Raw genomic sequence first — 14,259 nt, 5'->3', positions numbered from 1 at the left:
AATGGCAGGATATCCTCCTTTCTCATGCTAAATAATATTACATTATACATTGATACCACACCTTCCTTATCCATTCATCTGTTGATGGGCACTTAAATTGTTTCCATATCTGGCTATTGCAAATAATGCTATGATAAACATGGAAGTGCATATTACTCTTCAATATCCTGTTTTCATATCCTTTGACTATGTACCCAGAAATGGAATTGCTAGACAATATGCTAGGAACCTCCATATTGCTTTACATCATGGCTGTACCAATTTACATTACCACCAACAATGCACAGGTTCCCTTTCTCCAACATCCTCGCCAGCGCTGGTTATCTCGTCTTCTTGATGCTCACCATTTAAAGTAGTGTAACATTCCATCCAATTGTGGTTTTGATTTACATTTCCCTGATGATTAGTGATGTTACGCATCATTTTATGTAACTGTTCACCATTAGAAGTACTTATATAAACTCATTACGACACACATTTTTTTCACTATTATACTCTCAGCTTTCAGTACTCAAAAATTACTTGAGTCAAAAAATGAGCATACAAAAGAAAACCTGATAATAGCAGGAATGCAGAGAAAATAGAGATAAGGTGGGCAACTTAAATTACTTTCAGAGATGTAGAGTAACCAAGAAAAACAGCAGTTGAAGTGGGCAAAGACTGGGCTGCTGATAGATTTAAGAAAGGTAAACATTCAAAAAGCAAATCAAAAGGAACATTTTTTGTGAGTACAAATATAAAAATCAGTATTCTCAGTCACTTCCAAGGATTAGGACTTCTAAAGAGACACTCTTGAAAAAATATTTCAAAGTTGTCAACTTCTGAATTAACCACTGAGAAATAATAAATCCCTAATGCTCATCTGTGCAGTATACATTAGCTCACTTGGATGGGTCTGGCTTTGGAATTCTTCCTCCAGGATCCATGGGTCCTCTCCTTGCTCCAGCCTGAAGATCACCTCTGGTTTGGTAACACAATAACCTGTCACAGTGAAATAATTTAGGACTTAAGACCAACTTCAGGGATTCTAAAAGAGGAGGACCTCTAGAGCTACTCAATGAAGGCATGACTGAACATTTTACTGGAGAGGTAAACACAAATCTCCTGGTGCCCCGAAGTGATAAATCAACAATGACTCTTAAATTCTCATTTTAAATATCATTAAACTCAAAAGAGTGTACCTATGCTTCATAATTAAAAGAATTTAAAAATGCTATTTAGAATTGCATAATAAACAGACCTTACCCACTGAGACAAGGTGGCCATAGGTCTCCAGCATCACGTCCCTGTACAGGGATCTCTGAGTTGGGTTCAGGTGCTGCCACTCCTCCTGGGTAAAGCCCACGGTCACATCCTTAAATGATACTGATCCCCAGAATTTCTGTCCAATCTGAAATGTCCAAAATGAGATGACATGGTAAAAGCTGTATGGGAACTAATCCTCATCATGACTACTGTTTACATTTTGCAAACCATTCTGATCTTCGCTGGAGAACATCTGTTGGATGAAGAGTACTACCAGGTTTTTCAGGAACATAGGACCAAGGCACAAGCAAAGGCAGATGGCCTCTAACACACTCAGAAAATGAGCAAAAAGGCAAACAGCATAGGAGGAGTTGAGAATACAGCCTGGAGCTGTGATGAAAGAAAGGGTCATGGAGGTATTGAGGGAATGAACTACACACTAATTTTAGACTAAAAGTCTCCAAAATATATGATCAATTTCCACCTTGAACAGTATTTTTAAGAACTTACACTTATATTTGTAATTTATATAATTAAACCATCAATAAATTTATTACAAATGTTGACTCTATACTTAAAACTTGAAAATATAAAAAGATAGCATATTTTATTTCACTGTAATATATATTTTAGGTTCTAACCCTTCAATTCAGAAACAATGATTAGGATGTGGAGAAAATGAGAAGTGAAAGATTTTGGAACTCTTATATTTGAAATATCAGTAGAACACATAGATATCCAATCAAACTGTTATATTGAACTTTAGGGATCACTGTTATAGAGAATGGGGACCCAAATGAGAAGTTTGAGCATATTTTGGAATTATGTGACCAGATTTTTTACTTGTAGAAGCAGTTCTTTTGGAAAAGGGAAGGGGGCATTATTAATGTACCAATGTAACATTAGGTAGGTTATATTGATAATTATCCTTATATATGTTCAATTGATAATTATACAATATATACTTGTTAAAAAATGTATTTCTTCTGTCTTTTTTCAAGATGGTCTTGTCTATTACAGACAAGCCCCTTGTCTTAGCCTTTGCATTTTCATATATTTTAGAATTAGCTAGTCTAATATCCAAGAAAGTATCTGCTGTGATTTTGTTTGAAATTACTATGAATTTGTATGCAGCATGGGAAGAATTGACATTTTTATATCGAGCAGCCTATCCAAGAATTTGTTATATCCTTCCATTTATTTGTGTCTTCCTTATTTCCTTGCATAATATTTCATAATTTCCTTTGCAGAGATTTTCATATTTTTCATGCTATTAATTATACCTTTAAAATTCTTTGATTGTCTGAAATGTGTTATTTTGAACTTGTATTCAGTTTCTAAAACCTCTATTTTGGATACTTTTATTTGGGTTTTCTGTGTTATTGTTTTGTCATATTACTCTAAGAACTTTGGGAAAATGTTGAATAAAATTGAAGACAGCAGACATCCTCATCATGGTCTTCGTTTTAAGTTACACTTTCCATATTTGACCATAAGTGTGATATTTGCTGTAGGTATTTGCAAAAATCCTTTATCACACTGAGGAAATTCCTTTCTATTTCTAGTCTGGCAGTTTTTGCTAATCATGCTCTTCTGTGTACTAATATGATCATATCATCATCTCTTAGTTTTAAAAACTATATATTGTTATTTTTGTTTCCACCTTTCAGAAAATTCCTTTATGGTAGTGTGACACAGGCATAAGGATTTTCAAATGGAAAATGGAATGAATGAGAGTCCAAAAACAGACCCATGGTCATCTGAAGAATGACAAGAGTAATAGGACAATCAATTCAATAAATGGTGCTGGCTTAATTATTGTAAGCATTTATTGCTATCCTAAGTGAAAGCAGAAATCCATTTCGGGCAGCAAACTGATCTAAATTTACAAACTAAAATAAAAATTTTAGTAAATGTCATAGAAAATACTTTTACGACCTCAGGAAAGGCAGATTTCTCAAACAGGACACAAATTATATTAATCATACTGTATTAGAACCCAACCTTATCAAAAGAAAAAGAATAAAAATGGAACACAGAGTGGGAAACAACATTCAGAATACACATATCTAACAAATAAATACTATCACTAATATAAAAATTTCTATAAATTAATGAGGGGAAAAAAGGCAAGCCATCTCAATAATAAAACTGACAGCAAACATTTCAATAGAAACCATGGAAATCAGAAGACAGTGGGCAAAAATTTGAATAGGCAGTTTTGCAAGTAAGAAAATCAAAAAGGAAAGTCATTTTAAAAAGCTAACAAAAATGTCACCAGAGAATTCTAAATCCACCAAAAATATTCTTCTAAGTACATTTTCCACATAAAGGTTGAAAAATTTGTCAACAGTACACACACAGAAGCTCACATATTTGTTTACAAGATTAATGGTTTATTATGAAAAATACAACTTAGGATAGCCAGATTAGAGACATAGGACAATGAATGGGGGGAGGAGTACAGAATGCCCATGCACCCTCAGGGCACACTACCCTCCCAGCACATCCAAGTGTTCACCAGCTCCAAAGCTCTCTGAATCTCATAGTTCAGGATTTTTATGGAAGCTTCATTACATGGGCATGCTTGATTAAATCATTGGCCATTAGTGATTAATTCAGTCTCCAGGCCCTGAACATTTTCCTAAAGACAATGTACAAATGGCCAATAGGTATATGAAAAGGTGTTCAACATCACTAACCATAAAGGATATGCAAGTCAAAACTACAATGAGATATAACCTCATACCTGTTAGAATGGCTAATATGAAAAAAAAAAAGAGATAACAAGTGTTGTTGAAGATACAGAAGAAAAAAGAGCCCTTGTGCATTCCCCTGGGGGAGGACAAAAATTGGCTCAGCCACTATGAAAAACACCACGGCAGTTCCTCATTAAATTACAAATAAAACTGCTATAAGATCCAGCAATCCCATTTCCAGGTATAAATCCAAAAGAAATGAAATCACTATCCCAAAGAAATACCTGCACCCCCATGTTCATTGCAGCATTATTTATAATAGCCAAGACATGGAAACAGCCTAAGTATCCATCAACAGAGTAAAGAAAATGCGGGAAGGAGAGGGGATGTATATTTATATATGTATGGAATATTACTCAGCTATATGAAAATAAAGGAAATCCTGCCATTTGCAATGATGTGAGTGGACCTTGAAAGCATTATGCCAACTGGTTAAGTCATACAGAGAAATACAAATACTATATGTGGAATCTAAAAGGAAAGAAAGCCAATTTCACATTAACAAAGAATAAAATGCATGTTGCCAGGAGAGGAAGAGGGAGACATGGGGTAATATAAGTCAAAGGGTATAAATTTTCGGTTATAAGACAAAGTTCTGAGGATCCAATGACAGCATGGTGATTACAATTAATAATGTAGTATTGTATGCTGGAAAGTTGCCAAAAGTAAATCTTAAGCACTTCTCACCATCACCAAAAAAAAAAAAAGAGTTAGCTATGTGATGTGATGGAGGTGTCAGTTATCTTTATCTTAGTAATCATTCCACAATGTATACATATATCATGGTATCACAATATACACTTTAAATACACACATTTTGTTGATTATTTTGGAAGTCAAAAAATACATAACTATTATTAAACATACTAATAAAAAACTGATGTCAATTCATTTCTTTATGTTTGGAAACAGGATCAGATGTAAGAAAATTAAGGAAGGAAACATGGAGAAAAATTCTGCTACATATGAAATAAGTAATCTTATTGATTCCTGGTTTTACCTTATAATATTCTTGAGACTTTTTTAGATAAATTTGTCATTGTCACCTTTTTGTGATTTTGTAATTTTGTTGCAGGATAATACATGCAAAAAACAATGCACAAGTGTACTTATGTGTACAAATGGCTAAATGAATTTCCAGTGAGCACACCCACATAACCAGCATCCAGATCAATCAACAAACATTACCTGAAACCCAGAAGCTCCCTCATGCGCTATTTAGTACCTACTCCCACCCTACTCTCACATGATAGCCACAACGTCCTATACAGAGATGTCTAAGATGAAAAACTCAGAAAAAAACAAATGGAGATACTGTCAAGAACATGAAGTAATTGGAGCCTTTATAACTTGCCAGTGGGAGTATAAATATATATATTTTGAAAAAATATTTGGGAATTTCTACTAAAGTTTTATGTAGCAATTCCTCTCCTAGTTATATACCCAACATAAATGAATGTTTTTACCAAACAAAAGGCCTGAAGAAAATGTTGTTTTGTTTATAAAAGCCAAAACCTGAAGATAGTCCAAATGTCTATCAACAGAAGAGAGAACTATAGTATAATCCTAAAGTAGAGTACTATATAGCAAGAGAAAGAAAAACTGGTACATTGGGAAAAATGGATAAATCTCACGCAAACTATACTGAGTGAAAGCCAAGCATACAAGCAAAACTAATCAACAATAACAGAAGTCAGAATGATGAGGAACTTGCAACACCAGTGACTCTTATGGGATACTGGGTGGTAATTACTTGGGTATATACATACATACAAATCCATCAAGCTTGGTGCTTAAGTTATGAGTATTTTACATCAATGAACTGAGAAAAAATACAAGTGTGTTTTGGAATTACACACTTGACTAAGTTCCTCAAATAGAACTAATATATTTTCATGGAACTAAACAAAAATTTCTGAAAAATCATAAAACCAAGGAGCTTGTTCGGGAGTGACATGTAAAAATAAAATCTGAAGTTCTTTTATAGCTTGGATGAAGAGGAGAAATGAACAATCAAAAGATTCTGAGGAGAAAACATTATTTAATATAAAAATACAGAGTCAATGAACAGTTAGTAATGTGCAGGTAATCAGCACTGGAAAGCAGCAATCCACCAAATTAGAAAAAAAGAAATTTGAACAGCAGTACAAAATGTAAAGAAACAGAAAGCATGACAAAGACTATAATATAAAGTAAAACATATAAAATATCAATGATGTTAAACCAAGATATACATAGTAAACTGTAAAAAAACACCTGAGCTATAAGATGGCTTTATGAATGTGCTAAATTTCTTATTGACAGATATTATCTGATTTGAAAACAAAATCTGCCACAGGTTATTTGTGAGAAAAGATCAATTATGAACTTAAAATGATGGGCAAATATCAAATAAGTTGCAGAAAATAAAGGCAAAATAAAAGTAGGTTTGGCCATATTTCTATCAGATAAGGTAATATTAAGGGCCAAATGAATAAAACAAGCAAAGATGTTCTCCAAAAAAAAGAGTTGTTTTTTTTTTTTTGGCACAAAATACCACAAAAGCCAAACAAGGAAAAAACTAAGTACAAGGACACTCTGATTAAGACACACTCATGTATCCACAAAAATACAAGAGGTAGGAAAACAAAAGAGAATATTATATGAAAACCTAGAATAGATGTTTTCTTTAGAAGCTTTAAGGAGCTACCAAAATTGACTTAGAGACAGAAAATTGGTCTAAAAACCAATAACCAGAAATACAACTTAATAATCAATTGAAGATCTTGACAATATACCATGGAAAAATCACCAGTGCCAGAAACATGACAAGCCATGTAAACAACATACCACAGAAAAATACTTGTTAACTATCATAAACTCAATACCAAACTATTGTTCAAATATCAAAACCAATACCAATACTATTTTTCAAGAACAGTTCACATTTCACATTTAATTCTGATACCAATATTCTAAAGAAACTTTGGCAAACCCAATTCACAATAGTCTATTAAAAGAGTAATTCAGCATGTTCAACCAGCACACTCCAGATTCCAAACAGCTTCCAGAAAAGCAGATTACTCTGTTCACAATATGTACTCCAAACACTTAAAACAGTCCATGACAGGTGTTCAAAAAAAAAAAAAAGACCTAGTATATTTTTTCCAAAAATTCAAAGTTAGACACACAGGAGCTACAGATACTGGAATTATCTGAAATGGAGTTAGCAACTATGATTAAAATGATGAAGGGGAAAAGATGACAAAATGGAGGATTTCACAAAGAGAACTGAATACTATAAAGAAGACTGAAGATAAATGGAAAACAAAGCAGCCAAAAATAAAGGAAACATTAACTTCAAAGGAGAAAAACGCACCCCAAATTGCAGAACATACTTCTCAAATCCACACAGACCTTTTGTACCAAAGTTGACCACAGTTTGGGCAACAAAGCAGATTTCAACAAACTTCAAAGATTTGGCATCATACAGAGAATATTTTTTTTACAGTGTTTAAGATAGCAATTAGTAACAGAAAGGTTAAGTAGAAAATTTTCCAATGTTTACAAATTAAGAGCTACATTTCTAAACAGAGAAGAGAAAAACTTTTTTAATGAATTATCAAATATACAACACATCAAAACCTATGAGATACAGCCAAAAAGTAAAAAAAATTTTTAAAACTAAATCTTGTAAGAAAGAAGAAATACTAAAGAATTCATGTTATGAATTCAACATCACCTTGATAATAAAACCTAACAAGAATATACACTCTAAAAAAACTTACAACTCAATCTCTCTCATAGACAGAGATGCAAAATATTAACAAACTAAAGCCAGTAATATATAGAAAGTATAACATGACTCAGATTAATGTTAGGGATATCTAGTTAGTTCTACATTTGAAAATTAATGTAATTCACCAATTTAAAAAACAAAGGAAACAAAGCATATGATTTCAATAGATGTTAACAACCATTTAATAAAATTTAACAGGCACACATGAAAAAAAAAGACAAAACTTTTAATAACTAGGAATAGAATGGGACATCTTTGATGTGATAAAAAATTAAAAAAACAAACAAACAGCAAAAATCACATTGAAAAGAAATTTTTCCCCTTGAGAACACAATCAAGATGAGGAAGCCGACTCTTGCTTCTACTCAATATTGTATATTGGAGGATCTAGCAACACAAAATACAGAAAAAAAGGATTAAGAATTGGAAGAGATAAATAGGAACATCATTCCCAGATTACATATTTATATATACAGAAAATTTAAATAAGATAGAGATAAGTTATTTGTTGTAATAAATTAGTGGAGAAAATTGGTGGATACAAGGTCAATATCTAAAAAAACACCTTATCACAATAAACTAGGAGGTAAAATTTAAGTTATATTTATATTAATAAATAGAAATAATAGAAATAATTTAGCAATAGGTGTGCAAGGATTCTATACAAATTTTAAATAACTACAGATTTACATAAATGTAGGAAATATACCTGTTCATGGATTTAAAAATTCACTATCCAAAAATAAGCAATTTTTTCCAAATTTATTTATAGATTCAATTCTATTCCAAAGAAGCCCCAGCAGATTATTTTGTGAATACTAGCAATATTTATATGGGAATGCAAAGGGCCAAGGGGAGCCAGGTTCTGGCTGAAGAAGAAAATATGTGGAAGGACATATATCACTAAACATATATATTAAATGCTGGCATAAGAAGAGACAAATAAATGAATGGAACAGAGTGGAGTCCAAGAAAGACCCAGACATAGATGCATACATTATTATGACATGTATCACACTACAAAAGTGAGAATAGTCTTTTTCAAAAATGACTCTCGGTAACTCATATTGGAAAAAAGTAACCTGATGTCTACTTCCTACAAAAGTAAACATCAATTCCATTAAAATAGGCATAAATGTGAAAGCCAAAACAAAAAATATTTTTAAAATAACAAAGGAGATTATCTTCATGGCCTTGGAGTAGAAAAATTAATTTTAAGCAATTATTGGTTAAATAATACCAACACACTAACAATTTAACAAACTAATCTAGGGATTGGCAAACTTTTCCTTGTAAAGAGCCTGACAGTAGATAGTTAAGGCTTTAAGAGCCAGATGGTCTTGTCACTTCACCACTCAACTCCACCACTGAAGCCACAGATTCTATGTAAATGAAACAGCATGGTGGTATTAGGGATTGTGAGAGGGGCACAAGGAAATTTTAGGAGTGCTAGAATGTTTGTTTTGACCTATGTGTTAGTTATGTACACTGGATTTGTAAAAACTCATTCAGCTCCATACTTAAGACCTATGGACTTTTCTATATATCTACTATGCATATAGAAATAAAATACACTTAATTTATTGACCAAAGAAGGCATCAGAAAAGAAAATGAAACGTAGAAAAAAAACAAAATTAAGCACTACATGTTGATAATTGGGCTTTGCAGGTACAGTGGCAAATAGAGGGAAATTATATCCTTAAATGCAAATACTAAATAAATAAAGTCACTTTCAACAAAATGTTAGAAAAAAAAAAACAGTCTCTAACCAAAGATAGCTGAAGGAATAAAGGTAAAAGTAGAAATTAATGAAAACTATAGTGAGAAATCAATGAAACCAAAAACTGTTTCCTTATGAGACTAATAAAATACCTGTGATAAAAATAGTCCAAAAAAATTTTTTAAAGGCACAAATGAAACACTATTAGGAATAAAAAGGAACAGATTAAACATTTTTAAGAACACTATAGACTAGTTTACAAAAGAAATGTCCATACAAAAAAACAGAATTATGCAGATCATTAAAAGAACACTTTCAATCAACTGGGGCTTGTTTCAGAACACAAAGATTAGTGATTAAGTATTGTGGAAATGTAGTTCAACAGATCTAAAAAGAAAAATCATATCATCATCCCCATAAAAATGTTAAGAAGGCATTTGGAAAAATTAAACTCTCATTTTTAATAAAATAAGGCTCAGGAGATACTTTGTGACCATGACAAAATCCATCTAAGTCCAAAGCAGGCAGTATGCATGATGAAGAAACATGGCAGGCATTCCCATTCAGATCTGTCTGGTAGGTCCTTGGTCAGGAGTGTTATCCTTTTATCATGCTGCTTATTTTTTACAGATGGACAAATATAAAATTAGAGCCTTTCATCACATTAAAAAAAATTCCACATGGATTAAGAAATATATTTTTTTAATTTAAGTGTTTTAATTTAAGTTTTAAATTAAAAAAAAAATTTTAGGCAAAATATAGAAAAGTTTAATTGGGCCCCTGAGGTAAGAAAAACAAGAATCAAAAATACAAGACACAAAAGGGTTGTATCACAATATTAAAGTTTTGGAAAGGATACCCTTACAAGACAAAATGCATACTGAGAGAAGATCATTAGTAACAATGAAAAGATTGCCATTTGAAACAGAGAATTCTTACAAAACTCAGTAGAAGAAAACAACCTGAAAAACCATAATTTATGAAAGCTGTACTTCAATAAACAGAAAAATGAAAATTAATTATTTTTTCCATATTAGCATAGAAACAATATTTATATAGAGAGAGGAGGGAGGAAAAGTAGTCATCTAATGAACAACAATGTACCTAGAAAAATCAGAAACCCTCATATCCTATGATTCAGAAATATTAGTCACAGGACTCTAAGGCAGTGTGGTCCTTAAACTTAGTGGGTATCAGCATCACATGAACACCTTGTTAAAACAGACTAACGCCTAGAACTTCTCTTCCAATTGGCTTGGGATGAGGCATGAGAATCTGCATTGCAAACACGTTTCCAGGTGATGCTTCCTGCCAAAGAACCTCACTTTGAGAAACTGCTCTAGAGTCTAGAGATACACTTGCATTTGTGTAGACATAACAACAAGGGCATTCATAGCAGCATTGCTTGTAATAGTGAAAAATGGAAATTTCCTAAATGCCAATCAATAAAATGTGGTATTTAGAATATAGTGTAGCCATGCAATGGAAAAAAATACAGTATCAAATGGAATGAATTACATATGGACAAATCTCAACTTACTGGTGAATTAGGGAGAAAATGTATATACATTAAGATAATTTACATACTTTTAAAAACTACTCAAAACAAAAAGCATTGTTCAACTATCTACATATATTTTTAATGTGCATATAGAGATAAAACTAGAAAACTGGTAGGCAAAGGATGAAAACTTAGAACCAAACTAGGGGGCACAATGAGAAGAACTCCAAGAAAGAGTCTTCAGAAAAGTGCTCTCAGAATTGGATAAAGGAGACTTCCCAGAAGAGAGAACTCAGTAGAGAAATACAGCACTTGTTCAAGGAAAGCAACTACAATTACATCTTCAGGAACTTCACATGGATAGATTCTGAAAAATGGAGAGGAAGAGCCAAGGCAGAATACTCTAGGATAAAATTTGACTGGGAAGCTCAGGTCCCAGAGAATTTACCATTGGACCATCGATATATACACCTGGCTAAAATAAATTAGTTATGGAGAGTTCCTGTAAGAAGCATGCAGGCCATTCATTCCTCTAAATATACTAGGTTTCACATCAGGATCAAACAAGACCACTATAAAATTGGCTGCCTGAACCATCTCTTTTCCCCTTTTACTCCCACTGAGGTAGTTTTAAGCACTCACTCCACGACTGTCACTGGAAGGTTATTCACTATGTGTTCCTATGTTAAACCCAAAAAAGTTACCATCTAGGAAGTCTTTTTGTCTTGAAAGAAATCAGTCTGTCTGTACCCAAAAGTACAGTCTCCCTTTCTGATTATTGGAAACATCAGAGACATATCTCCAGGTAAACTTAAAAACTACAATGTAATGATCAGTATATAACTACAAGCCAACATGGCCCTGCTATTGATCTGTTACTCTGTATTTTCTGTGAAGTTTGATTTTTATCCATTACTAATTTCCCTTCCTAACTTACGAACTCTTTCTAAAAATTTCACAAAATCCATTGTAAAATAAAGTAAGGAATGAACAAACAACTTACCTGGGATTTGCTCATTTTCTGGTGTTCTTCGAAAGACGTACACAACTGAAGGAATGCTGGGTTAGAAGAAGAGGAATGGGATCATGAAAGATCTGGCCGGCCTGGCAGTCCCTGAATTTCCTGGCCCTATAAAAGCTATACACACACACCAGATAGGAAGAATGTCAATGTCCCCTGGACCTTCACAAAATACAGGTGGATGTAACATGACTCTAGTATAATCATGTAGCTCCTGGGCATAAATTTTTCACTAAAAGAATGTAGTATTTGCTTCCTAGTAACTTTTAAGAGTTCAAATCTCCTTTGGTGTTCACAAAATCTTTTACATGACAAAATTGGTTAAAACAAATAACCATACACCAAATGAAGAAACATCAACTCTTCACCAAAACTGCTGTAAAAAACACTCAGGGCTAAGCTCCTTATAAGTTTTCCTACTAATGTTACTAAACCTTTGCCTAGTAACTCCCCCAAAAGCTATAAAAAGTGGAGTTCTAAGGACAGGTCTGTTTTAACTGATCTTTGCTGCTGTTTCTCAAAAGGACCTCTTCTACGAAACTTGATTTTACTTGCGTGGAAAATTATAGTACCGGCTAAGGAGTTAGGAAGATATGACTCTTAGAGGTAACGACATAATCTCCACCACTACCAAACTGTGATCCTGAACAAGTCACTAACCCAGGAGAAAAAAATAAGTTCTTAGATAGGCCAAAAATAGGCAATTCTTTAAGAGCCTTCCTAAATGCTACAGCATGTCAGGACAGAGTAACAGTACATATCCAGACGCAGTTATGGACATGGCCAGAGAGCAGATCAGAGCCCAGAAAAGGATAACTGGAGAACCAAGGGACGGGAGCCCGCCTGGACTGGGGAGCCTGAACTAGCCCCAGGACCGGCCCTCACGCACGGCCAACGCCTTACCACGGTCTGCGCACCCGTCACGCAGATGTACGTGCCCTCCAGTGGCCTCGTGAACGTGAGGCCCCGTCCGCTCAACGAAGGGGCAGATCACGCTGGGGCTCCGACCCCTGGTTTCTACAGTGTCGCCCTCGTCCTGCCGTCCTAGGACTATGCGGAGCTCCTCACCGCCACCGGGCACCAATCCCCTATCGCTCGTCGTCCGAGCCGCGGGGGCTCCCCTCAGCCGTCGTCCAACTTTCTGGGGCACACCAGCCGCTCGTTTGTCGTGTGGCACTGCCCCAGAAGAGGTCATGGACGCGCCGACCCAGCAGAGCCTCCCACGCGAGGCCTGAGGAAACAGAAGAAGGCGGAGGTGCAGAGGCCGAAGGTGGCACTAGGCATGCGCAAAAGGCGGCACCAGGCATGCGCAGAGGCCCAACCGCAGGGCCGGCGAGCTGCCCTTATCGGCTCCGCATCCCAGAAGTCTGTGACTAGCCAGCCCCATCACCGGCCAAGAAGGTAGTCTTCCCCAGCGCTTGGGAATTTGGTGTCTGCGATAGTTCCCCAAGCTGCTCACAGCCCACCAGTGGCCGCCCAAAAGTTATAGATACCAGCCAAGCTCTATGTGCAGCCAGGGACCAATTCTGACAAAGGAACCGAAGGTCAATCTTACTTTTTTAAATATTAGGAAATAGGTCCTAGCCATAAAATAAAATAGTATCTGACACCATCTGCTATTTTCTCAGGAAAAGAAAAGGGTGAGGGGCAAGAAGGCTAATTCATGAAAATCATGAAAGCAATGAACGAAAATTGTAGGTAAATCTCATTATGCTCAGTGAAATAAGCCAGGCGGAGAAAGACAAGTGCCAGATGATTTCCCTCATTTGTGGAGTATAACAACGAAGCAGAACTGAATGAACAAAACAGCAGCAGACTCACAGACTCCAAGAAGGGACTAGCAGTTACCAAAGGAGAGGGGTAGGAGAGGGGTGGAGGAGGGCAGGTCGGGAGGGAGGGACAAAGGGATTGAGGGGTATTTTGATTGGCACACATGGTGTGGGGGGATCATGGGCTAGACAGTGTAGCACAGAGAAGGCAAATAGTGACTCTGTGGCATCTTACTACAGTGATGGGCAGTGACTGCAATGGGGTACGGGGAGAGATGATAATATGGGTGAATGTAGTAACCACACTGTTTTTTCATGCAAAACCTTTATAAGCGTGTATATCAATAATACCTTAATTAAAAAAATAAATAAATAGAATAGAGGTTGCCAAGGAGCTAGGTGAATGATGGGATAGGAAGTGACTTTAATGAATATAAGGTTTGGTTTTGGGTTGATGAACTGTAA

The 14,259-nt window shown here is 35.0% G+C and overlaps 1 protein-coding gene across 2 annotated transcripts in view; it reads right to left on the bottom strand.

The window, feature by feature from the left end:
- The window catches only part of ZNF33B (zinc finger protein 33B), a 52,858-nt gene extending 39,187 nt beyond the window's left edge, over positions 1-13,671 (bottom strand). The window contains exons 1-4 of one of the 2 annotated variants that reach the window (XM_036999322.2): positions 12,929-13,671; positions 12,008-12,063; positions 1,246-1,390; positions 886-981 (exon numbers count right to left, since the gene is read on the bottom strand). In XM_036999322.2, the coding sequence (XP_036855217.2) occupies positions 886-981; positions 1,246-1,390; positions 12,008-12,063; positions 12,929-13,220 (589 nt within the window). In that variant the 5' untranslated portion in view covers positions 13,221-13,671. The remainder of the gene's footprint in view (positions 1-885; positions 982-1,245; positions 1,391-12,007; positions 12,064-12,928) is intronic. The other variant, XM_036999321.2, reaches the window with a different exon arrangement.
- Positions 13,672-14,259: the final 588 nt, after the last annotated feature.

This window comes from Manis javanica, chromosome 7 (assembly GCF_040802235.1).
Source record: "Manis javanica isolate MJ-LG chromosome 7, MJ_LKY, whole genome shotgun sequence".
Classification (NCBI taxonomy): domain Eukaryota; kingdom Metazoa; phylum Chordata; class Mammalia; order Pholidota; family Manidae; genus Manis; species Manis javanica.
This window is presented reverse-complemented; position numbering and strand designations above follow the sequence as displayed.